Source organism: Schizosaccharomyces osmophilus, chromosome 1 (assembly GCF_027921745.1).
Source record: "Schizosaccharomyces osmophilus chromosome 1, complete sequence".
Taxonomy (NCBI): domain Eukaryota; kingdom Fungi; phylum Ascomycota; class Schizosaccharomycetes; order Schizosaccharomycetales; family Schizosaccharomycetaceae; genus Schizosaccharomyces; species Schizosaccharomyces osmophilus.
In genome coordinates, this window is record NC_079238.1 from 2,284,201 (window position 1) to 2,307,701 (window position 23,501).

At 40.1% G+C, this 23,501-nt stretch overlaps 10 protein-coding genes across 10 annotated transcripts; 6 read left to right on the top strand and 4 right to left on the bottom strand.

Annotated features, from left to right (window-relative positions):
* Positions 1 to 9: 9 nt before the first annotated feature.
* On the bottom strand, positions 10 to 2,376 carry ade1 (phosphoribosylamine-glycine ligase/phosphoribosylformylglycinamidine cyclo-ligase; the record flags this gene model as incomplete). The annotated part of the gene is made up of 1 exon (XM_056179838.1): positions 10 to 2,376. One exon carries the CDS (start codon positions 2,374 to 2,376, stop codon positions 10 to 12), a length of 2,367 nt encoding a protein of 788 aa, XP_056036873.1.
* Positions 2,377 to 3,579: 1,203 nt separating this feature from the next.
* On the top strand, positions 3,580 to 4,593 carry thr1 (homoserine kinase Thr1; the record flags this gene model as incomplete). The annotated part of the gene is made up of 1 exon (XM_056179839.1): positions 3,580 to 4,593. The coding sequence occupies one exon, from the start codon at positions 3,580 to 3,582 to the stop codon at positions 4,591 to 4,593; it is 1,014 nt and encodes a 337-aa protein (XP_056036870.1).
* Positions 4,594 to 4,874: 281 nt separating this feature from the next.
* dss4 (guanyl-nucleotide exchange factor, meiosis specific) lies at positions 4,875 to 5,174 on the bottom strand (the record flags this gene model as incomplete). Its single annotated transcript, XM_056179840.1, has 1 exon — positions 4,875 to 5,174. The coding sequence occupies one exon, from the start codon at positions 5,172 to 5,174 to the stop codon at positions 4,875 to 4,877; it is 300 nt and encodes a 99-aa protein (XP_056036871.1).
* A 1,403-nt stretch (positions 5,175 to 6,577) lies between these two features.
* Positions 6,578 to 8,611, top strand: 1-Sep (DNA-binding forkhead transcription factor Sep1; the record flags this gene model as incomplete). Its single annotated transcript, XM_056179841.1, has 1 exon — positions 6,578 to 8,611. One exon carries the CDS (start codon positions 6,578 to 6,580, stop codon positions 8,609 to 8,611), a length of 2,034 nt encoding a protein of 677 aa, XP_056036868.1.
* Positions 8,612 to 8,943: 332 nt separating this feature from the next.
* Positions 8,944 to 14,001, bottom strand: nuc1 (DNA-directed RNA polymerase I complex large subunit Nuc1; the record flags this gene model as incomplete). Its single annotated transcript, XM_056179842.1, has 1 exon — positions 8,944 to 14,001. The coding sequence occupies one exon, from the start codon at positions 13,999 to 14,001 to the stop codon at positions 8,944 to 8,946; it is 5,058 nt and encodes a 1,685-aa protein (XP_056036869.1).
* Positions 14,002 to 14,844: 843 nt separating this feature from the next.
* syp1 (F-BAR domain protein Syp1) lies at positions 14,845 to 17,201 on the top strand (the record flags this gene model as incomplete). Its single annotated transcript, XM_056179843.1, has 2 exons — positions 14,845 to 14,886; positions 14,931 to 17,201. The coding sequence occupies 2 exons, from the start codon at positions 14,845 to 14,847 to the stop codon at positions 17,199 to 17,201; spliced, it is 2,313 nt and encodes a 770-aa protein (XP_056037063.1).
* Positions 17,202 to 17,577: 376 nt separating this feature from the next.
* tif306 (translation initiation factor eIF3f) lies at positions 17,578 to 18,486 on the top strand (the record flags this gene model as incomplete). Its single annotated transcript, XM_056179844.1, has 1 exon — positions 17,578 to 18,486. The coding sequence occupies one exon, from the start codon at positions 17,578 to 17,580 to the stop codon at positions 18,484 to 18,486; it is 909 nt and encodes a 302-aa protein (XP_056037062.1).
* A 596-nt stretch (positions 18,487 to 19,082) lies between these two features.
* otg2 (alpha-1,3-galactosyltransferase Otg2) lies at positions 19,083 to 20,201 on the top strand (the record flags this gene model as incomplete). Its single annotated transcript, XM_056179845.1, has 1 exon — positions 19,083 to 20,201. The coding sequence occupies one exon, from the start codon at positions 19,083 to 19,085 to the stop codon at positions 20,199 to 20,201; it is 1,119 nt and encodes a 372-aa protein (XP_056037065.1).
* Positions 20,202 to 20,856: 655 nt separating this feature from the next.
* Positions 20,857 to 21,984, top strand: otg3 (alpha-1,3-galactosyltransferase Otg3; the record flags this gene model as incomplete). Its single annotated transcript, XM_056179846.1, has 1 exon — positions 20,857 to 21,984. One exon carries the CDS (start codon positions 20,857 to 20,859, stop codon positions 21,982 to 21,984), a length of 1,128 nt encoding a protein of 375 aa, XP_056037064.1.
* A 446-nt stretch (positions 21,985 to 22,430) lies between these two features.
* pre3 (20S proteasome complex subunit beta 1 Pre3) lies at positions 22,431 to 23,372 on the bottom strand (the record flags this gene model as incomplete). The annotated part of the gene is made up of 5 exons (XM_056179847.1): positions 22,431 to 22,640; positions 22,697 to 22,895; positions 23,005 to 23,137; positions 23,197 to 23,279; positions 23,317 to 23,372. 5 exons carry the CDS (start codon positions 23,370 to 23,372, stop codon positions 22,431 to 22,433), a joined length of 681 nt encoding a protein of 226 aa, XP_056037059.1.
* Positions 23,373 to 23,501: the final 129 nt, after the last annotated feature.

Sequence of the window (23,501 nt, forward strand, 5' to 3'; positions counted from 1 at the left end):
TGAACGCGATTAATAATAAGCCTCCCACTTACTCAAATTAAGCAAGTTACATTGTTCTTGGTCAGTATTCTCGACGAGTGTTCCAATACGATAAACAGTTTCACCAGATTTGCTAAGATCTTGCATGGCTTCTTCTGCGTTTTCAGAAGGAACTACAACTACCATGCCAATACCCATGTTAAAGGTTCTAGCCATGTCAGACACAGGAACATTACCAGTGCGCTGCAGCCATTTAAATACTTCTGGGACCTTCCAAGTATTTGCGTCTATCACGGCTTTGAATTGCTTAGGAAGCATTCTAGGCACATTCTCTACAAGTCCTCCACCAGTGATGTGTGCCATACCATTGATTAAACCCTTCTTGATTATCTGAAGCAATGGCTTAACGTAAATTCGAGTGGGAGTAAGTAAGGAGATACCTAAAGAAGTGCTATCATCCCAGGGGCACTTAGAGTTATAGTCTAATCCGCTAACATCAACAATTCGACGAACAAGTGAGTAGCCGTTGGAATGAACACCATCGGAACCCAAACCGAGCAAAACATCTCCTGGACGGAAAGACTCGTAATTGGGCAACATTGTCTGACGTGAAACAGCACCCACCGAGGTACCATTGGCATCATAATGTCCTTCGTGATAAAGACCAGGCATCTCAGAGGTTTCTCCTCCCACCAAAGCACAGCCAGCTTGTTTGCAGCCATTTACGACACCCTCAACAAAGCTGGTGGAAACGGGAAGGTCCAATTTACCAGTTGCAAAATAGTCCAAAAAGATAAGTGGCTCGGCACCTTGAACGACGAGGTCATTGACATTCATTGCTACCAAATCAATACCAACCGTATCATGCTTATCGGTATGTAAAGCTATTAAAAGTTTAGAACCAACACCATCGGTGGCACTGACCAACAAGGGATCATCCCAACCGGCACGCTTTAAATCGAAGACACCTCCAAAGCCACCGATATCAGCATCGGCACCGGGACGGCGAGTAGATTTGACCATCTCTTTAATGCGTTGAACAAATTCATTACCATTGTCAACAGAAACACCAGCTGTCTCGTAAGTTAAACTTTCCTTAAAGGCAGTTGAGGGTTTAAGAGCATGATGGGCAATGTCTTTGCGGAAAGACATATCTTTGTATTGCACAGTTTGCACACCCTCGTAAGCTAATTTGACAGCAGACTCAACAGTTTCTCCAGTCGCATTTACGGCAAGGACACGACCGCCACTGGTAACAATTTGGCCCTCTTTAAAGGAAGTGCCTGCATGGAAGATACGGATATTTTCATTTGGGGTATCTGAGAAAGTAATTGGATCCCCTTTAGGATAGGAACCAGGATAGCCACCAGCTACACAGACGACAGCACAACTAAACTTGTTTGCTACGATAATATCCACAGAATCCAAGCGGCGTTCAAAAGCAGCAACAATTATTTCAGCCAAATCGCTTTCTAGCAATGGAAGAACTGCTTGGGTTTCAGGATCACCAAAGCGAACATTGTATTCCAAGACACGAGGTCCTTGAGCAGTAATCATAAGGCCGGTAAAAAGAATACCGACTAGGGGATAACCTTCACGGCGCATTCCATCAACAGTAGGCTGAATGATGGTAGAGTGAATTTGGTCAACCAATTGTGAAGTAGCAATGGGTGCTGGTGCATAAGCACCCATACCACCGGTGTTGGGACCGAGATCACCGTCAAAAGCACGCTTGTGATCTTGGGCCGGGGGAAGAGATCGGCAGGTGTAGCCATCGGTGAAAGTTAGGATAGATAGTTCTTCACCTACTAACAATTCTTCAATAACAACAGTTTTACCGGCACTACCAAATTCTTCATTCAACATGATGTCACGCAAAGCGCTAGCTGCTTCATGCTTTGTTTTGGGGATGATAACGCCTTTTCCGCCGGCTAAACCGTCAGCCTTGATAACAACATCAAAAGAGCAAGTATTTACGAATTGTTCGGCCTCCTTGTAATTGCTAAATGTGCGGTAAACAGCAGTGGGAATATTGTTTCTATGCATAAAGTCTTTAGCGAATACTTTACTACCTTCCATTCTAGCAGCCAAGGAGGAAGGGCCAAAGCATGGGATACCTGCTTTACGGAAATGAGTTTCGATACCTTGGACCAAAGGTAATTCGGGGCCGGGAACAGCGAGATTGACCTTCTTTTCCAAGGAAAACTGGACGAGCTTTTCAAAATCGCAAACTCCAATGTTTGCATTTTCAATCTTGGATCCTGGTTCCTTAGCCTCAGTGCCACCAGTGCCTGGTGCAACATAGATTTTTGAAACAAGAGGGGACTGAGCAAGTTTCCAAGCTAGCGCATGCTCCCGTCCACCATTTCCGATTAAAAGAGCCACAATTGGTTCCATCTTGGTATTCGTACAAAATACAAGCTAAAGACTACAGAGTTAGTATCTTTCCTAAGGAGATCGACCGTGAATTAACTCGATCATCGATCATCGTATCAAATACATACAGTTGCTTGAAGAACTAAGCTTAAAGCCTAGAGAGATGAATGTTCCAAGCAAAAATAAATTGCCTATATGGTGTTGTAGATATCGATCTCATCTAGAATTTAGTGAGATGCCTTCACGCCCAGTAAAGTTAAAGAGGACGTTGGAAGGAAGGCTTTGATAATGTATTTTAAAGTGGATACACGATGAGTAACGAAACAGACAGTATCTCGCTAAATCATTTTCGAGACATATATTTTCCTTTATAGGATTGTCTTGATGCGAGGATACAGTGGACTACATGAGACTAAACGAACAAGGCGACAGAGGAAGAGTAAACAATAAAGACGTTGGAAGGAGGATGTCCTAGAAAGTATGGGGAGAGATTGGTGAGAAGCGATCAATCGTTGGAGATGGGCAAAGTCGAGAGAACGCGTCTTTGTAGGAGCGTCATTCAAAATTAAATTTCTTTGGGGCGCACTTGACGTACCACTGGGTAGAAGAAAAGCAGCAGAGAATAAAGTGTATTTCTCATAAAGAAAAGAATCTTGCTATAAAAAGCACTTACAAATTAAAGTTTTATTCCCTGCTTTGTTTACTAACACACTACACATTGCAGTATGCAAGTAGGCTTACTGTTTTGCGTTCTCTATCACTAAATGCATTCTCAAAGTAGGACAAGGCGCTCATGGGAATTGTCAACGAAAACTTTTCCAAAGCAAACCGTCAAGAGTAGGCATTTTGGCCTTAAAAAACATTCATTTCATATAAGTTGCGAGGTGATTTTTATGCTGGATTGGTAGGAACTTACTCGTTGCTTCTCTTCGCGAATTAAGTGGTTTCTTTGTTTCGGACGCGAACACGAAGCATTCAAGAAAAGTAGGGACTGTGAACTCGATTTCTCCCTGGAAGTTTTGTATCCGTTTCCTCGTCATAAGGGTAGTGTTTTATTGATTTTAAATTTATAATACTTGAGTACTTTCGTTCGTTATTTCTTTTCTTTAAGAGTTTGGATCGTTTCTGGGTTGTCATATCTCTTATTGCATTTTTGGTAATCTTACAAGTCTTTTTTTTTTTTTTATTTTTGACTATTTTTTTCTCGTAATCTACATTTCTACTATGCACCAATATCAAATTAAAGTGCCTGCTTCCTCTGCAAACATCGGCCCCGGTTTCGATGTGCTGGGGATGTCCTTGGAGGTTTATATGACTCTTGACGTCCAAGTAAGCGATGAAAAGGGCCACTGTGTTTTGTCTTACGAAGGAGACGGTGCTGAAGAAGTACCTCTGGATATCCATAAAAACATGATTACTCAGACTGCTCTTTATGTGCTACGATGCCACAATATTCATGAATTCCCATCGGCGACAAAAATTCATGTGAAGAATCCCATTCCTTTGGGACGCGGTATGGGTTCTAGTGGTTCTGCTGCTATTGCTGGTGTCGTGCTTGCCAATGAGCTTGCTCACTTGCAGTTATCCAAGTTGCAAATGATGGATTACGTTTTAATGATTGAGCGTCATCCCGACAACGTTATGGCTTCCATGATGGGTGGCTTTGTGGGTTCTTTTCTTCGTGAGTTATCGGATACCGAGAAAGAAGCTATGCTTCCTTCTGCCAGTGATCTTTTAACCAATAAAGGGTTTTCTAGACCTCCAGTGAACATGGGAAGATATACAACGCTTCCATGGGCTCCTGAGTTGAAGGCACTCGTTGTCATTCCTCAGTTTCACCTTTCCACCTCAAAAGCTCGAAGTGTCTTGCCTTCTTCCTATACAAAGCCGGATGTTATCTATAATCTTCAACGTTTGGCACTCTTGACAACAGCATTGGGCCAAACCCCCGTGAATCATCAACTTATTCATGAGGTAATGAAGGATAAGGTTCATCAACCTTACCGTTCTCAATTGATTCCTGGACTTCAAACGATCCTTGCTCAGATGACGCCCGAATCTCAACCAGGACTTTGTGGTATTTGTCTTTCCGGAGCCGGTCCTACGATTCTCTCCTTGGCTACCGATCATTATGAAGAAATTGCCCAAACGATGGTCAACATTTTTAGGCAAAATAATGTCGAGTGTAGTTATTTGGTTCTTTCTCCCGCGTTTGAGGGTGCAAGTGTGTCTTACTAAGCAAGATCACTGTATACCAGAGAGGGTATGGTTTGCTAGTTAAAAAAGTTCAATCTTCGGGAACATTGTATAATTATATTTTCCTTTTGTTAGAACTATTTGTTATAGAAAAAATGTAATTTGTGTTGTTTATAATACAGTTGTATTTGTGCTACTCGATGTTTACATTATGAGAAACTCTTTTTTTGTAAAGCATGCCTTCCAGAAAGCGCGTTTTAGGGCGTCTTTGTCATAGTGTCTAGGTTCAGTTTCAACTTACGGCCATAGAGAACAAACCAGTTTTATTTTTCCAATGAACACAACAATAAATATTCCTTTCCTGCAGGATCAAAGTATCCCAGTGGTCCCTTCTCACATTCACCACATGCTAGCAACTTGATATTGCTAGCCAAGGGCTTCGAAACACTGATATTATCAAATGCAAAAGGGTCCTTTAGACTATAGTAACGCTCTACTTCAGCTGGACCTTTTTCTTCTGCACCTAAGATGGATCGTAGCGTACGTTTCTCTACCACAGCAGGTCTATCATTCGAAAAGACAACACTAGGGCAATGGGGACAGGTGATGTGAAGCCGCGACATTTTTTATTTGATCTACAGAACAATACGCCAAAAGATAGTCTTCAGGCTAGTTGGAATCTTTTGAGGAAAAGGAAAATATTCGCCGTAAAAGTATAGCGCCTTAAGAATATGGAAAAGTAGAATAAACGAAAGATCCTAGTAGGTAGAAAGCTAATCCATCTCTGCGAATAACGAAATTCAAGACAGACCTTGGATAATAATGAAGTGTAAGAAGCTTTTCATGAGTTGATGAAAAAAAAAAAAAAAAAAAAAAGCAATAGAAAGAGCAAACGCACATTGAATTCCATATAAATTAGAAAAACCCCTTTATGAAATTTCCATTAATTTCTAGCTCATTCGCTTTCCTGTTTATAAAAAGACGCGCAGAATTGTTTCGTCAATACTAGAACAATTTTATTGACCCCATCGATAGGAATGGAATAGACCTGAAGCCGGTTCGATTGTATAACTAAAATTTTCGTTTTCCTTTCGAATTCGAAAACAATGAAAACATACTTAACAAATGTTTACTAAAAAACTTCAGTATACAACGGTAAAGTTCGTTTCAAATTCATAAACATTGCTTCCGCAATACACAACGTTATGCTACTTAAAATAACGATACTGTTCACTAGGGAATTCATTTCCCCTCATACGAAGAGAATCTTCCTCTGTACGACTTAGTCTTAGCCGTTCTCTCAGATCACCGATTTTTTGGAATTGGAAGTTTTTTGAAAAGAAATCCATGTCATTTTGAATTTTGAAAAAGAGTTTATTAAAAAAAGCTACTATATGTTTCTTTTTACCTGGTATTTCCCGCGTTTTGTTCCTTCTTTACTTGCTTTGTCTTGTATCAATTAACCCCAATTCAACAGCCATCTTGAAATTTAATCTCTCATTCTTTCTTTTACCCTGCCCTTTTTAATTTTAATAAGGTATTCTCTGGAACCTGGTAACCATTTTGGTAAGACTCCTTTCTTTTTTTTTTTTTGCGCAGGCTAAGTTGCATTGAACCCCTATACTTCCTGTTCTTGATTCCATTAATCGCACTGATCTCTACTTCTTTTTGTCCCAAAGGTAAAATCCATCTCTTTTTTTTGCACAGCTACCTACTGCTTTCCGTATTTCGTACAAGGATTGTATATTTATCGAAGTTTCCTTTGGATTCTTGTCTGTCTGTCTTTCTTTCTGTTCTCTATCTTTTATTCTATTCTTTATTCGTTTAGCAAATCCTTCTCTTTTTGGATGTGTTGTATTTTTTTGACGGTCAATTCTCTTTTCATTTAATTATCTTCATTGTTATATGATCATTCCCTGAAACCTGACTATTTATCAATTGCTCTTCTGGTTACGTTCTTAACGCTATTGTTTATCTTATTTTGTTTTATTCCGTTTTGCCCCTCTGCTTTTTTTTATCTTGCTCTATGTCAAACTATACTAATAACGCGTTCTTCAGCTTGGCTGCAGGCGGCGATGATCCAAACTCATTTGTACCGCCTCAAAATGTTCCTCCACCCACAAAAGCTCCCATGAGCTATAATCCTTGTTCCGGTCCTTACCCAAATTTGTATCCACAAAGTTCGAATTCCACCTCGAATTCTTACAACTACTCTAATCCGTTATATGCACCTGGAAAGGAAAACCAAAACATGTTTAATACATCTTTACCTAAGTCTAATAAGCCTACCCGTCCATACATCCCGTCGTACACTCGTTTAACATACTCTGTACCCCCCTTGCCTTTACCTCCTCCTTCCGAATGTTCTCTTGAGGTTATGACGGATAGAAAACCTTCTATCATGCCCTCTTATGAAGACTCTAATCAGTTTTATTTCCCCATGGATGATGGACGAAAGCCCCCTTACTCATATGCCATGCTTATCGGAATGTCCATCCTTTGCTCACTCGAAAAACGACTTACACTAAGCGGCATTTATGACTGGATCAGTGGGACGTTTTCGTTTTACAGTAAATCCAGCAACGGCTGGCAAAACTCTGTCCGTCACAACCTCAGCCTCAATAAAGCTTTTATGAAGGTTGAACGATCCAAAAATCTTCCTGGAAAGGGTCACTTTTGGGCTATCCGTCCCGGTTATGAAGATCAATTTCAAAAGTTGAAACTCAGAGAATCTAGTGTTAATCCGCGACCGGCTCCACCTATTTTCGAAGGTAACACGTCGATGGCCTCTTCGCTTCCAAATTATTCTGCTCTATCTCTGAAGTATCAGAATGGAAATGGAAACTCGTTTTATCAATATAGAAGAACTCCTTCTACTGGTTCCACCGAAAGGTATTCCCAATCAAGGGAGGCTAGCATAACAGACCGAGAGGCGCATAACGATTACCCGCATTATTGGGGAGCTCCCAAATCTAAGGTTGTTGAGAATGGATCGTCTGAATTGGAAACCAAATTTTCCGATTTAGGTGTCTCATCGATAATGAGTGCTGGCTCTTCTCAGTCAGGAATTCAATCACCAACACCTCCCGTGTCTTCTCCCGATTCAAATGATTCTTATCGGTTTAACACCGTGAACAATAGAGTCGAGTCAACTAAAAGTCCAAATGAGCAGAGAACCCATAACAAGGTTCGAGCTTCACCATTGTCACTTGAAGAGACGGCGGCATCAGGCGACCTCGCTTCCGAAACAAATACCAATGCATACGATAATGAAGTTTATGTGGATGAATTAAACACACGAGAGGCAAGTTCTTCAGCCTCTCAAAAGGAAGGTGCTGATCTTCCCTCGTCGCTTCCCGCCTCTCCAACTCATACACCTAGCGTATTCAAACCAATAAAGCGATCTCTTTCTATTGATCTTCCTACTCCGCCTCGTACATTGTGCCCGAGAGCCCTTTCCTTATGTGATGATATGTCTACTAATGATTATAATAAGTCTTCCCTTCTATCCCCTATAAGTTTCGATTCAAGTGCACAGTTTGCTAGCCCCTCCACCAATTTAAAGGAACATCGAAATCACATTTTACAGATGCTAGCAACTCCTGATGCGAAGCAGTTTAATAATATTGCGGTTTCTACCGAAACGGACTCATGGAATTTAACTCCGTTTCGGCCTTCAGCTGCATCGAATGAGGACATCTTGTCTCGCAGTTTGCAATCAATTCTTAAAAATGAAAGATTTAAGTCAGACTTGGAGAAGCCGAAAGAAAACGATTCTTCTTTTGTGGAAACTCCTAGCAAGCCGCAATGGGCTAATAATTCTGATATGCTTGACTGTGACTTTTTGGAGGCAATGGACATGTTTAATTGTGATGCTATGCCATCTAATGTGTTTAGCCCTATAAGAGCTTCTCCAATTAAACGTGAGGTGAGACGAAAACATGTTCCAAGCAGTCTATCCCTAGCACGGGCATCCATTGCCCAGGATGATAGTTATTTACCTTCTCCCACAAAACGAAAAATGCCGCAATTGGCGAGACAATCGTCAACTATGTTTTAATCCAGTTTCGTAACTTTTGTTAATAAGTTTGCTAATTAATAATTAATATACGTGATTTACTTTTCATAAAATTCATCGAGTAAGTAAGTTTTGAAAGAAAAAGTATTTGTCCACTGTCTAAAAAGGTGCTTCCGTTTATTTATATCCTTAAAAAACCTTGATTTTTATTTGTCTAGTTCAATTTTTATTTGTCTAGTTCAATATATATAACAAAAATTATACCAAAAACCCTTTTGAATTCAGTGAAAAATTCTAACAATCCTATCAATATGATTCTAATAGATTTTACCATGTCAAATATTAAGCCCTTTTTTTATGCAGAAATTATTCAGTCAATTAGCGGCAGAATCGACGAGCGGAGTCAAAAGATCAAAGCTACCAGTACCGAATCGACCAACTTGGCCCATTACAAGGCGTGCTGAGGGATTAGTTAAAGTATCAACATCACCAGCTAAAGCTGCTTCAGTGAGGAAATGACAAGTAGTTTCAAAAGACATCTTAGCAAGAGGTGAAGTGTTGTATTCAATACCCATACGGTTAAACGCTTTGTAACCACCTTCAAAGGTCATGTAGTCAGCAATCAAGGAAAGATGGCGACTATCGACGCCAATACCATACACACCAAAGACTGCAGAAACTTCATTAACAATAGCATTACGGGCTGCTTCAACACCGTAAATTCTAAGGATTGCAGCGATATCATTGGTGCTAATATCATTCATAGAAATTTCGTTGTAAAATTCCCACATAGCCTTCAAATTCACACCTTCAGTGATGACCTTAGGAACGGTATCCATAGCAGACTCAGCAGGCTTAGGGAAGCAACGAGCAATTCCAGAAATCTCATGAACAACGGTTTGTGCGCAAGCAGCTTCTACTAACGAAACCATCAACAACTTTTCAGTGTTTATGGGGAACACCAACTCGACAGTGGCCCACTCACCATTTTGATAATCAAAATCAATGTTCTTACAATTAGGGAGGACTGTTTGTGCCGTTTGTATGTTAAAGGATCGCTTTTCGTTAATTGATGAAGCCTTCAACTTCTCAGCCTGCTTACGCTCCTTGAAATCAGTAACGCTTTCGTCAGATTTGAAGCCATCCTCCTCATCCAATTCTTCTTCCACCTTTTGTGATTTTTTCAGATCACGCATAGCGTCCTTATCACCTTCATCAGGACCATCATAAGAAGCATGTTGCTTCGAACGAGCAGCCATCTTTTCATTGGTAGCATCATTATCTTCATCCTCTAAAGATCCTTGAGCAGCACCCTCAACAGGTGCATCAGCAATATTTTCAAGAGGTCTCAAAGCCTCACCAACTTCTGGAGATGACTCATCACCAGCAGATTTCCTTTGTCTTGATTTGGAGAGGTAACCCTTAATGTTTCTGTTAAGAACACGCAGGAAAGTCGAACTTACAGTACGTTCAATTTCTTCCTGTTGGGCACCATATTCTTCTTCATACTCCTTACGGGGATACAAATCTAAATGAATAGCATAAGATTTCGATTGTTCATCAGATCCTTGGCCGGATATTCTTTCGACGACTCGAACCTGCTTGACAACTTCGGATAAAACAAGCTTGTTAACTTCCTTGCAGAAAGCAGCGGAGCGTTCTTTAGAAACGTCATCATTCAAACGCAAAGTCATCTGAGGGGTTTGAATGTTAGCACTAGCGGTCATAATAATTTCACGCAAACGAGGAATACCCAAAGTAACGTTCTTGGCACCGAAACCAGCAAAGTGGAAAGTGTTCAATGTCATTTGAGTGGAAGGTTCACCAATGGATTGACTAGCCAAAACACCAACACCTTCACCAGGATCGACAAGGGATTGTTGGTAGCGTAATTGCATCAGTGCTTTAAACTTGGCTTCATTCAACAAGGACTCATCCTGTTTGCTCTCCTTTTTACCAGCGATCAATTTATCAGGATTGTTTTGAGTATAATCATCAACAGCACGTTGAAACTTCTCAGAAACACTCCCCAGATATCTACTTGGAGGGTATTTGTCCATAACAGGATCATATTTATGAGGTTTCTTAAGTGCCTTCTTAGCATAAGACGAAGCTTTTTCAGAGTCAACAGAAGACAAAACGGACTTAACCTTATACTTTTGAATCAATGACTTGTAATTCCTGGCAGAAAATTCAAATTGCGTAAGATGCTTTTGCTTGGTAACATCTAAACTATCCTCACCATAGAAGAATTGAACAATCGAGCCATCAGCATCCCGAACAGTATGATCATATTCTACATTAAGACCTTCCAAGTGCTTCATTAAACATCTTTGCAGATAACCAGAGCGACTGGTTTTCACAGCCGTATCGATAAGTCCTTCACGGCCAGCCATACAGTGAAAAAAGTACTCTTGGGGAGCAATACCAGTCAAGAAGCGACTAGCGATAAAGCCACCTGCCTTGGCAGAAGTCTCATAAGGCAAGAAAGAAGGAAGTGATTTACCGCTAACCATAACTGGTACACGACGACCTTCTAGTTCTTGCTGACCAAGTAAACAAGAAATTTGAGAAACATTGACATTACTTCCTTTAGCACCGGATACAGTCATTGCTTGCATGTGATTCTTGGGGAATTTCGTAAGTAATCCATCGGGAATGCATTTATTAATAACGGAAGACGTAAGACCATTCATTTTACCCTTCACAGTAGCATCCAAGCCCTGTAGTTTTTCATCGTCACGATAGACTTCTTCTAAATTGGCGTTTAGAACGGAGAGATTAGCGTCCGAAGGCAATCCAACATACTCACTAGCAGCTTCACGACCTAAACCCTTACCGCCGTCTAAAAGTTCTCTGCGCCAGACATTACCGATCTCACCAAGTCGCAAGTCATCCATACGACAAGTGAAGCCACGCATTTGAGCGTACGCAGTAAAGAGACGGCTTAAAACAGATAATAAGCGACCAGCAATATCAGCACCATAAAGCTCATGAATTGAATGTACAATACCAAAGGAAGAGGCACCAAAGGATGACTTGTCTAGGACACCGCAAAGCAATTCGCCGTCCTCAAACAACACAGAGCCTTCTTCAGAGTTGGGAGACCAATATTTGCCAGCAACCTTGGCCTTACCCCTCAGATTCAGTCCCGGACGATCTATAGGCTTCAAGTTCAGTAAGATAGTAGAGATAACTTGCTTTCCTGTCCAGAATATCTTAGGAGCTACAACGGCGGGTGGAACTGTCTTAATTCTTCCAAACAGTCCAGTCTCGTCAGGCTTCAAAGCTTGGTAAAGCAACTGTTGGTATTCATCACGTGTATAGAATGTGTCTTTGCAAGTAAGCCAAACACCCATAACAACGTGATCTTGAATTAAACCTCGAAGAGGGTCACCTGAAGTAGGGACTAGATACTGGGAATCAGTGTTTGCAATAAATTGAGCTTCCGCGCGTGCATTGGCACTTTGAGGAAAGTGCATATTCATTTCGTCACCGTCAAAATCAGCGTTATAAGAATTACAGTTTGCATAATGCATTCTGATAGTCTTTTCTCCGGGAAGAATGCGAGCTTTATGAGCCATCATTGAAGGCTTATGAAGAGTAGGTTGACGGTTGAGGATTAACATATCACCATTGCGAACGTGGCGATATACCTTCTTATTGGTGTTGACAAGACGGGAATAAGAATAAGGGGAAGAAATTAAATTGCTTTGAGGTGTTAATAGTTGGTTAGCAAGTGCAGTACGTTGCTCAGTGGTAAGAGGCATTAGAGAAATAAGGGTGCCGTCCTCATTTTGGATATGAGTAGCACCTGGCCATTTATGAGGGCCATTGACAACGGCATTTCTCATTTCATTAAAGTTGTAAAGAGTCACAGGCTCAGGATAAGTGAGCTTAGTAGCAAAGACCGGTGGAACACCAATTTCGTTCGTCTCAATATTGGGGTCAGGAGAAATAACAGATCTAGCCGCATAATTAACACGCTTACCCATCATATGCTTACGGAACAAACCCTCCTTCTTCTCAAGGATTTGTTTGATTCCTGGTGGAACCATTCTAGATTGGCCCATCTGAGAAGGATTGCGATTGCTGTCGATAAGACTATTAACATCATGTTGAAGTTGAACAAAAGCACCAATCAAAAGTTCAAAAGCACGAGAACCACGGTCGTAAGCTTCTTTATCTTCAGCGTTCTTAGGAACATTGGTATCCTTGCTCAAAGCAGCAATTTGAATAGATGATTGAAGAATTTTTGTTAAAAGCTCGTTTTGGATGTTTTCGTGGACTTCATCGCCCACTTTAGAAGCAGGGCGGAAACGGGTTGGAGGAACGGCAACGTTTTGAAGGAAAAACATATCGGCAGTAGCAGCAGAGCCTCGCTTATGAGAGTATAAGCGTGTAAGGACAGAACCCTCCTTACCAAAAAGACGACGTAGATGGTTGCGAACCTCTGTGGAGGTCATGTACTTGGCACCATGAGCAGCAGACACCTTGGACTTCTTTTTCATGGGGTTAGCATCCTCCTCCATTAAGTCGATGCCCTCGCCTTCATCATCGTTGGAATCAGATTCACCTTCATAGCCTTCGTCCTCAGTATCTTTCTTGCTAGTGTCACGAAGAACATCAGAACGAATTTTTCCGGTCTGTGCCATGTATTGCAAATTTTTGCCGCTCAAGGGAAGCTCAAAAATCTTGGCAAATCCTTCTTTACGAAAGTTGGGAGAGAACGATTGGCAATTGTCACATTGCTTACGAGAGGTAATGTCACGGTAAAAGGAACGTACAACTTTCTTCCTTTCATGTAAAAGAATAGTAGTAGTGTGAGAATCAACGTGAACATTTCCCTTCGCTTCAGCGATAGCATGGTTAACGTATTCATCGCGCAAGCGCATCAAAGTAGATGCATCTTTGGCGATGTCGTCGTTACCGAGACCGCTATCCTCACTGTCACTGCCACCTTCGGTGCCGGTAGCAGATTTTGGCTTAGTAATAGCAGCCTCAGTAAGGCTGACGTTCTCAACGAGTTGAGACTCGTTCAACAAACCATTGTCTAACAATTTGAGAATACATCCGTACAAGTGAACCTTTACTTTCGAAAGCTTAAAATGATGGCAGTAAAGACATGTAGAACGAAGCAAATTGTACATTTGAGAGAAAAACAAAGGATGATACGCGGGAGTAGGAAGAACAATATGGCCAAAATGGCCAGGGCAGTATCTCTCATCCAAATGGCATGTTGCACACAATGAATTTTTCAAGTAAGGTCCTAAAGCCAAATCGTACAAACCACCACTAGTAGGGTGGTTTAAATTGTCTAACAAAACTGGATTTACGATCTGTTTTACAGATATCTTTTCAATCTGTTCAACGTCGTATATCCCAAAGGTGACATTTTTCACCTCCGAAGAAATCGGGCGTGCAATATTCATTATACTATTTTTTCATATATATGATCTTGCACATATAATCCGCCTACAGACCTCTTTGGTGCTGTACGAAAATAACCGTTTTCCACTGGCAGTATTTTGCTAAAGTCCGGTGAAGATGTGAGCGAATTCTATAAAAATTTCGTTTATAGACACGCAGTAGCTCGTAATTTTTTGTTACACAGGCTGTTGAGGTAACATTGTTGAGTAACAATATTATACACAAATCCATGATATGAATATGCAACAATATTGTTTAGCAGTAAAAGTGTTCTGAATATGGAATAATTCTATTAATTCAATAAACAATGCTTCGCTCTCTACATAGAGAACTTTCAAGGGAGCTTGATCGGTAGTTTCAATTCCTTGCTTTTTTTCTCACCAGCCGTAGTTGAAATGATCTCGCGGTTTCATGAGTTGTAAGCCAAGCAGGATTGAACTGTTTATGTGTAGGATAAGTTGAATAATATTACAACCATTATTAATATCTTTCGTCTGGTGGTAGATATGGTTACTTCATCACTCTTGTAAAAATAAAACTTCACGCTGCAATTTCTGTATCACCCTAGTTTGAATAGGTTAATTGGAATTGCTAGAATGAACGATACTCTTTTTAAGCAAAGATATACCTTTGAAGGAAGTGTTCCGTGAACACTTATTACGAAAACCACCACGCTCAGATTTAGACATTTTTAGAATTAAATTCTTTGCGTTTTTTATGAATTTCTAGGAATTGTAACTTACATAATGTAAGAAAACTGCCTATTGACTTTAAGCTCCTTTACGTGGTGCATTTTCTAGTTTCAGTTTCAATTTACAACAACCACACACCGCACCTATCGCGTAATGGAATCGTTGACAAAAACGGAATATGTAACAGCGGTTCTGGTAAGACTTATTGATGTAGAAGAAAAAGTTCTCTAACGAAATAGTCAAACTGCTCTCCGAAGGACAGCATGTCCTTGTATCGGCAAAGGTTGGAGCAGGTTCGTTCAGACAACGACGTGTTGGGATATTGGATTCGTGAGCGTACGGAAATTGAAAAACAATACTCGATGAACTTGCATAAATTAGCAATGAGCATGCAGAATACCAAATCTCAATCTATGAGCTTTCATGACGCGTGGCAGCAATTGGAAGCGGAAACGCTAGAAACTGCAAAGTATAGTAACCAAATGACGCACCAAATGGGCTCGCAAATTTATAAGCCACTGGTGGAATACTATACCAGTTCTCCGCAAACTGCAGCAGTTCGGGAACTTGCAGAGCGATTGACAAATATTGCGAATGAGATATCTCCAAATCAAGGGTTAACGAAAATATCTAAGTCTCTAAAATCCGATACGTTAAATTCAAGAGCTAATTGGGATGCCGAAGCCCCTTTAGCTTTTGAGAAGCTACAGAATCTGGATGAAGAACATTTGTTGATGCTTAAACAAGTATATTCTTCTATCGCTAGCTTGCAAAGTGATGCTTGCGCTTCGCATCAGAATCTTCTTTCCAAATCTATGGAAGTCTATATGGAATTACCGATTGAAAATGAAATCAAAAAGTTTTCCGAATCTGCTATGTTAGTAACAGAGCCTTCATCAAACCTTGGAACACCAAGCTCACTTCTCTCTTCCACCGAGGACAAGCCAAAGGAACATGGTAGAGAGGGCAACTTGAAGAGTCGCGTGACAACCTTGTTTCGTCGAAAAACAATAGCTAAGAATAGCAATAGATCGTCTCCAAAGTCTCCTAAGTCTCCTCGTGCAAGCAAGCTCGGTAATCTTTTTGGCAAACAAGGAAAGGATCCTAACAAAGAGTCTAAAAGATTGGCCTCATCTCCTGCTGCCAACAGTAGTGTTCCTTCTTTGTCCGAACAGTCTCATACATCTTCATTCGCTAGACCCGTACATGATTTTCGAGTCAACCATGGGGCATCGGAAGATGAAACCGAAGAAACTATTCGACCAAATGTGTCAGACAGAAACCGCCTCAGTCCTTCATTGGATCGACCTGATTTGTATGGACAGAATAATATTTCTTCGCAAAAAATTGATAAAAGTGTTCAGAAGCCTGAACCTGTCATTGGTACGGAACGGATGGAAAAGAACGATACACCATTTTCCGATCCGGGTGATTTTGAACCGGCCAATCCTTCCTCGCCTTCAGCAATCCCTTCGACTCCACAGATTGAAAGCAAGCAAGTACCTGGGAGTGACAAAACTGCAATTGATAATGTTAGCAGCACTCTTCGAAGAAACACCAGTTTGAGCAGATACCGTTCTCTAGGACGCGCAAACAACTCAACTTCAACGGACCAATTGAACGATTTGAATAGCTTACCTAACCTTTCGACATTATCTCTTCAGTCGCTGAATCGTCAAGAGTCACTTCCTGGTTGGCTTCCGGAACTACCGAAGACTGCTGGTTTGTCTGCAGCAATTGTAGAAACTTTTTCAGGTGAACTCACGGATTCAGGTTTATTACACCCATCTTGCTTTGGAACCGTATACTTGAAATACACTCCAAATATTGGCCAGTTTGGTAAGATAGTCGGCATTCAACTTGCATCTGGTTTTCCGTTATCTATTAAAATGCAGGATGAAGAACGTGTTCAACCTTCTTCTTCACATGACTGTTTCCAATTGGCTACAGGAAAATTGGAAACTCCTAATCCTGCTTTAACTTATGACTTGCAGTTGGATAGCGTCAATGGTGCTCGTTCCATTCCTCTGACTGTTGTTCAAAAATGGAAGCACGAAGAGACCGCTAGCAGTATGATTGCTTTTGTAAAGCCCAACGCGGCATGGAAGGACCTTGGGAACACACTCTCTCTTCAAAAACTCGTTATGACTGTGTATTTGGGTGAAAACATCATTGTCAAAGGTTGCCAGAGCTCTCCTGCGGGAGAGTTTAGTAGAAAAACAAGCAAGCTGAAGCTTTATTTTTCTGAAATAACAGTTCCCTCTTCTGGATTCAAGGTGCTTGCCCACTTTGATGTTAGCCCAAGTACCGCCATTCGTAAACCGGTAATTGGTTTGCACTTTACAATGAATGACAAATCAAATGATGCGGGTCTGGTAAAACTGTTGGAAAGACCTGAATTTGAAAGCCCTAATTCAAGCCATAGGTCTGTCCTGGAAACTGCTTACGAACAAAAGGCAGTTCCAACGTTTTACATCTCACAGATCCGTGATTGTATATTTTATGCCTAAAAAAAGGAAAAGACTATTGCTTCTTTCCATTACTAAGACTATCAATCGTTTCTCTGAATGTTTTTTTTGTTTTTTTTTTCGTTGACGTTTGCTAATGATGTTGATGTGCTTACTGTCATTTCCATAAAGTTTTTACTTAGAGTAGTCGTTTTTATTTTATCTATGTCTATTTAACATCGTCCCAAGTCCTTTGTTTTTGTTTTTGAATAAAATTTATTCTATTCAATTTCTTCCTTTTCTATACCTTTGGTATACTAACTATTAAAAAACGTTTTGTAACGTACAGTGCATTTCAAAGAGCTACGCTAAATTTTTGACTTAGTGATTGTAGTTAGCATTGAACTTGAGTGTAGCCAACCACAAAAAATTTTGGAAAATGGTTTTAGAGGCAAAACATGCACTTCATTTGGGAAAGCCATATTCTAAGGCAGGCCCTGTTCACGCTGTAATTGAACCTTCCGTTTTGTTTTCCATCCTTGATGATTCTACTAGAAGAAGTGAAAACAATCAAAGAGTGATCGGAACTTTGTTAGGAATTCGCTCTGAAGATGGTCGCGAAATTGAAGTGAAGAGTTGTTTTGCTGTCCCTCACAATGAGAGCAGCGAACAAGTTGAAGTAGAAATGGAATATCACAGAGCTATGTACCACTTGCACTTGAAGGCTAATCCCCGTGAAGTAGTGGTGGGTTGGTATGCTACTTCCTCAGATTTAGATGCATTCAGTGCTTTGATTCAAAATCTTTATGCCTCTCCTCCTGAGCAAGGTTCTCCTGCTTTGGGCACTTACCCTCATCCCTGTATCCATTTGACTGTTGATACCGATGTGAGCACTCCTTTAAGCATTCAAACTTACCTCTCCTCTCCTGTTGGAATCACCGAAAAACTTGCCGACAGTTGTGCTTTTGTTCCTACTCCTTATAGCATTCGGGACAACGAAGCTATTCGCTCTGGTTTGAAGGCTGTCGCTGCTCCCAAGAACGATCCTTCCCGTATCGCTGGTTTATTTACTGATCTTCAACAATTAAAGCGTTCCACTTTGGAAGTTCTCTCAATGATTGAACGTGTTTCAGACTATGTTCAAAATGTCATTGATGGTTCTTCTCCTGCCAACGTTGCTGTCGGTAGATACTTGGTGAGATGTCTCAGTCTCGTCCCTAGCATCGAGGGACAAGAATTTGAGAAAATCTTTTCTTCTCACTTGCAAGACGTCTTGGTTGTTGTTTACCTTGCAAATACCCTCCGTACCCAGATTGATGTTGCCTCACGTTTAAATGTGCTTCCTTAAAGAATAGGGAAGTTTTGATGGATTTCTTTCACTGAATAAGTGGATTATCTGCTATTTAAGGGGTAATGGATAATACCATTTTGCTTTTGTAAAAGTGAACGTTGACGATTGTCGTATTTTTAACTCATCACTAATAGGTTTCTATTGTTTATTTCAAAACTCCATCTTTAGTAATAGGTAGTCTCATTTTAAGATGCTTAAAACATTATAAATAAATTTAGGTTCCATTTCGGGTTTTGATTACGACGTGCGTAGTTTAATAATTTGGAATGATCAATTAAATCTTTAACAAATAGATTTACTTATACATGTTGTGTGGGATTCTTCAAGTTCTTTTGTAAACCCTCTGTTGTGTATTTGTTTACACTGTACTGAAACAAATCTCCTCTTACTACATACAATGCTGAAATATCTTTCACGCACCACAAATTTTTATTTAAAAAGTATATATATATAAAGTTTTGGAGTATACTTTTGTGGTCCATCAGTTTGCTTTCCTCAAACACCTATTTGTTTACGCTGATAGTTTCGTTGACCAGGGCCATTTTGGGCCAGCATAACAGCTCCAATTGGTTATTCCAAACCCTTTTATTGATATGATTTTCTCGATGCTCTTTTCGAATTCTATATCTACGCGCCAAGCTAAAAGATATTGCGTCTTCCTCTTGGCTTCGGTGTTATTCCTCATCTTGACTTGGGAATGCTTGTATGTTTACAAGAATAGTCCAGATATCCAACGTTCTGTTAATTCCCTGGCGGGTCGTTCGCCTGTCAAGCCTTTTGCGTTCGTTACCATGCTACTGGCTTCACCTTTGAAAGCCGATGAGACTAATCAACCAGTACAAGATTGGTACTACAATGCAACAAGGTTATTGGTATACAGATTATCGCATTACCCTGACACAAAGAGTAAATTCCCTGTCATCGTAATGGTTACAAAAGGAATTGAGAATTGGAAACTGGAGCAGCTTAAAGGTGACGGAGCTATCGTCAAAGTGGTTGATCCCTTGTATGCCGACGATGTCGTTGACAATGTCAATGACATGGCTGTCTTGGACACCAGATGGAGCATGATGTATACTAAATTACGCATCTTTGAAATGTACGAATACGAGCGGCTATGCTTCGTAGATAGCGACATTCTTCCAATTCGAAATATGGACGGAGTATTTGATGTTCGTGAACAAACGTCTGCCTATCTCAGCTCCTTTGAGCTTCTCAATAAGCTACGCAGGTTTTTGGATGGGAAAAAATACACAGAGGATTTTTCTGCTTATGATCTTCGAAGAAAAGACTTTTATCCTTATGTTTTCGCTGCTGTTTCTGATCCTGGCTTGTGGCACGACACTCCTCCCGAGTTTCGAGACTACTTTAATGCAGGCTTGTTTGTTTTCCATCCATCTACGGCACATTATAAGCGTCTAATGACTCTGGCTAGATTTCCTAAACTGTACGATAATGCAAATATGATGGAACAAAGTTTATTGAATTTTGCATACAGCTCCGCCGGAGAATTTCCATGGGAACCGCTAGATTGGACCTATAATGGAGTATGGACTCGTAGACCAGATCTTGCGTATTTGAAAAACGTTCACGGAAAGCTTTGGCAAGAAGAGGGAAGTATGGGATATGACCCAGACACATCTTCTCTTTGGTGGCGGGCCCTTGGCGAAATGGATCACTTTTATAAGGAACATAACAGTATAGAAGCCTGAAAAACGCAATAGGATGGAAGTACCTCACGCAAACTAACATAAGTCGTCCTCCAATGATAAGCTTATTCATTGTCTCAACTTGTTTTTCACCTTTTTTTCAAGTTAAGACCTTTTTTTTTTAATAATAGCCATGTTGTCGACTATCAACAAGATGCAGGGGCATATCATCCATTCCACTTTGAATGAATTGTTACGAAGGTGATAACGAGATGGTATTCTATCCTTTTTTTTTTGTCTCAAATAATGTAACAACAAACATTTTTACTTTTGAAGAAGAATATTGAGGGACTAGTAATCCTGTAACCGTTTTCTTAGTGTTTTTTTATTCCACAAGAGAATTAAGCAAACGATGTCACAATGGTGTAGAAGAAATTTGCTTATAGCATTTATTTAAATAATTTAAATAAATAATGACTAGTTTATAATATTAAATGGATGTTGGTGATGTATTTGTTCAATCCGATGTATGTCTTTCTTTGTCAGACTACACTAGCACCCTCCCTTTAAGTAATTTTAGCCGTATTGCAGCATCAACGCACACTTAATGAATGTTTTATAAAACCTTTAACATTGCATAATTTACAGAAAGTCTTGTTTTCAATTGTCAGTTGCGTTAAGAGGAATTCTGTCTAGAGATAAATTACGCCTTTACAATATGAATCTATGGAACCGAGCAATGTTTATTTCGAAAGCGTTTCTTCGTTCGAAGTTACTTCTTGTCGCATTTTTGATAGTGATGAACCTGGGGCTACTTTTTGTACTACATGTATATCGAAATCCTGGGTACCCAGGCTCTTCTTTGGTGGCTTCTCATCTGGGATCACACAAGCATGGACCTTTTTATAACCAAACTAGTGATAATCCAAGCCGATATACGTATATGGGGCTTTTGACACTTCCAACTTCTGATGACGATGTATACTTCAATGCGACCAGATTGCTAGTCTATCGGCTAAATCATCATCCTAAAACAAAAAGCCAATATCCAGTTCATATACTTGTTATGAAAGGAGTGGATCAATGGAAAATTGATCGCCTGTGCAAAGATGGTGCGAAAATTATTATGGTGGATCGAGTGCGAACAGAAGATTTAGTAGATGAAGGTCTATCAATTGCTCCAGGAAGTAATCGATATGAGTATATGTTTACAAAGCTGAGCGTTTTCGAACAGACTCAGTTCGATAAAATTTGCATTTTAGACAGTGATTTGCTTATTCGCAAAAACATTGACGATATATTTAAAACACCATATACATTTACATCTCCTGAAGCACCCGATTTGGAACAGCTTCCTCTGTTTTTGAAGCCCGGTGACGAAGAAGAATCTCAGTTTGGGGATGATTTCAAATCGTATGGGGCTGCGAAAGAAGAGTTCTATCCTTATTTAGTTGCTGCTTCTGACGATCGTAACCCTGGCCATCCTACTCCTCCTGAACCATCGGAAACCTTCAATGCAGGTTTGATGCTTGTTCATCCCAGCAAGCTTCATCTTCATCGTATAAAGATGATAGCTCGGTATCCTTTCATGTATGACAACGCTAGGATGATGGAGCAAAGTTTGTTAAATCTAGCGTATAATGCACACGGGTGGTTCCCTTGGACAAGGATTGACTTCTCTTATAATGGGGTTTGGATTACGGAGGAAGATCTGCCTTATATTCGTGCAGCTCATGGAAAGTTTTGGGAGCATGACAATCAGGAGTTTCCTCCTATACTGGCTGCGGAATGGAGTCAAGCATTTGGTGAAATGAATGCCTTTTATAATTATGAGGGCGGTAACTAAATTCTAATACGAAAACATCAGGGCAAAATTCCATAATCCTTTTAATATCTTCGATTTTTATTTTAGTCAACCTTGAATTGTTTCTATTATCTGACCCTGTTTTAATTTTTTTCTAGTGCTCGTTAATTGCCAATGTCTTTTTGCATATCTCACTAATGTTATTTAAACGTTTTATACTGAATATTGTTACTCTAATTTGAAGTTATACTTTTGATTCTTTTCTTATTTACGGTTATGGGAATTTTGACTGAATTTTATAATTGTAGTCCCGGTTCCAAAATTTATAAAAGGAAATGTGTAAATTCTATTTGCATTGTACGGATCGTCATATAGTCAACAATTTCTTTAAAAATAAGTAGTCATGGAAAGGTATTGTGTTTAGTAGTCCATTTGAAAAGATGCATAAGTAAAACCACACTCTTACTAATCATAAGGTGGGCAGAAAATTATTGGTTAAAACGGGGAATAGGATTTTCAGTATTAATGGCAAAAAATTTACGCTCCATTCCTTCTTTATTCAAGATAACCATTCGAATGGTACCACCACTGCTGCCATCACGCTCCATAGCAAGCGCGACAGCGAATTTAAGGAATTCGACGGCTTGCTCCTTTGTCATATTTTCTTTAAAGTTGGCATCACAAAAACCGTAAATGAACTAACACGCAAAGTTAGTAATTAATCCTGAGCACTCTTGTTAAAAGAACAACATACCGCTGAACCACTACCTCCAATTGCCAGGGGTTGCTTGTGAAGACTTCCACCCAGAGGGATACTGTAAACTTCACCACCAGTTTTCTCATCATAGCCACCAATAATGAGACCAGCACTCAACATGTTCTTGTTTGTATAACATAATTCAGAAGCCAAAGTCGCTGCCGTGTGGACAGTTGGAGTAATACCATATTGAACCCTACATAGCATTAGCATCAAGGTCTTGTCAAGATATAAGGGTGTACGAAGGGATTTACGCTTCAGCTTTCATTGCAAACACCACCCAGTTAATTTGGTATAATACTTACTCGTACATGGATAGATAATATCTCAAAATATCAGCCACAGCTTGAGTATCTGCGGCAGAACCACTTCTACAGCACCAAATGTTGTCAGTCAGTTGAGTCAACTTGTCCGTCACGCGATTGGCGATATAAGCACCTAAATGAAGGTGTTAGCTTTTTAAGGAAAATAGATCACTTCATTCGTAAATAACGTACCCATTGTCGTCCTAGAGTCCGCGGCTAGAATCACTCCTTCATTGTATTTAAGGGCAGTAATGGTTGTACCCATACGAATTTCACTGTATGTTAGCGTACACATAAATACAAATTCCTTACCCCTTTTTTATGGAGTTGATATCAACATTTAACGGATCTGTTACACTAGTAGCCATCTTTGATGTATATCGGTAGAGGTGAAGTGCAAGTACAGGGATCACAGTATGCAACTTTATTAGGTAACATTGTAACTTGGTGCTTATAGGCAGACTGTTGTGTAAAATTGTCGTTTCTTAAATGTATCC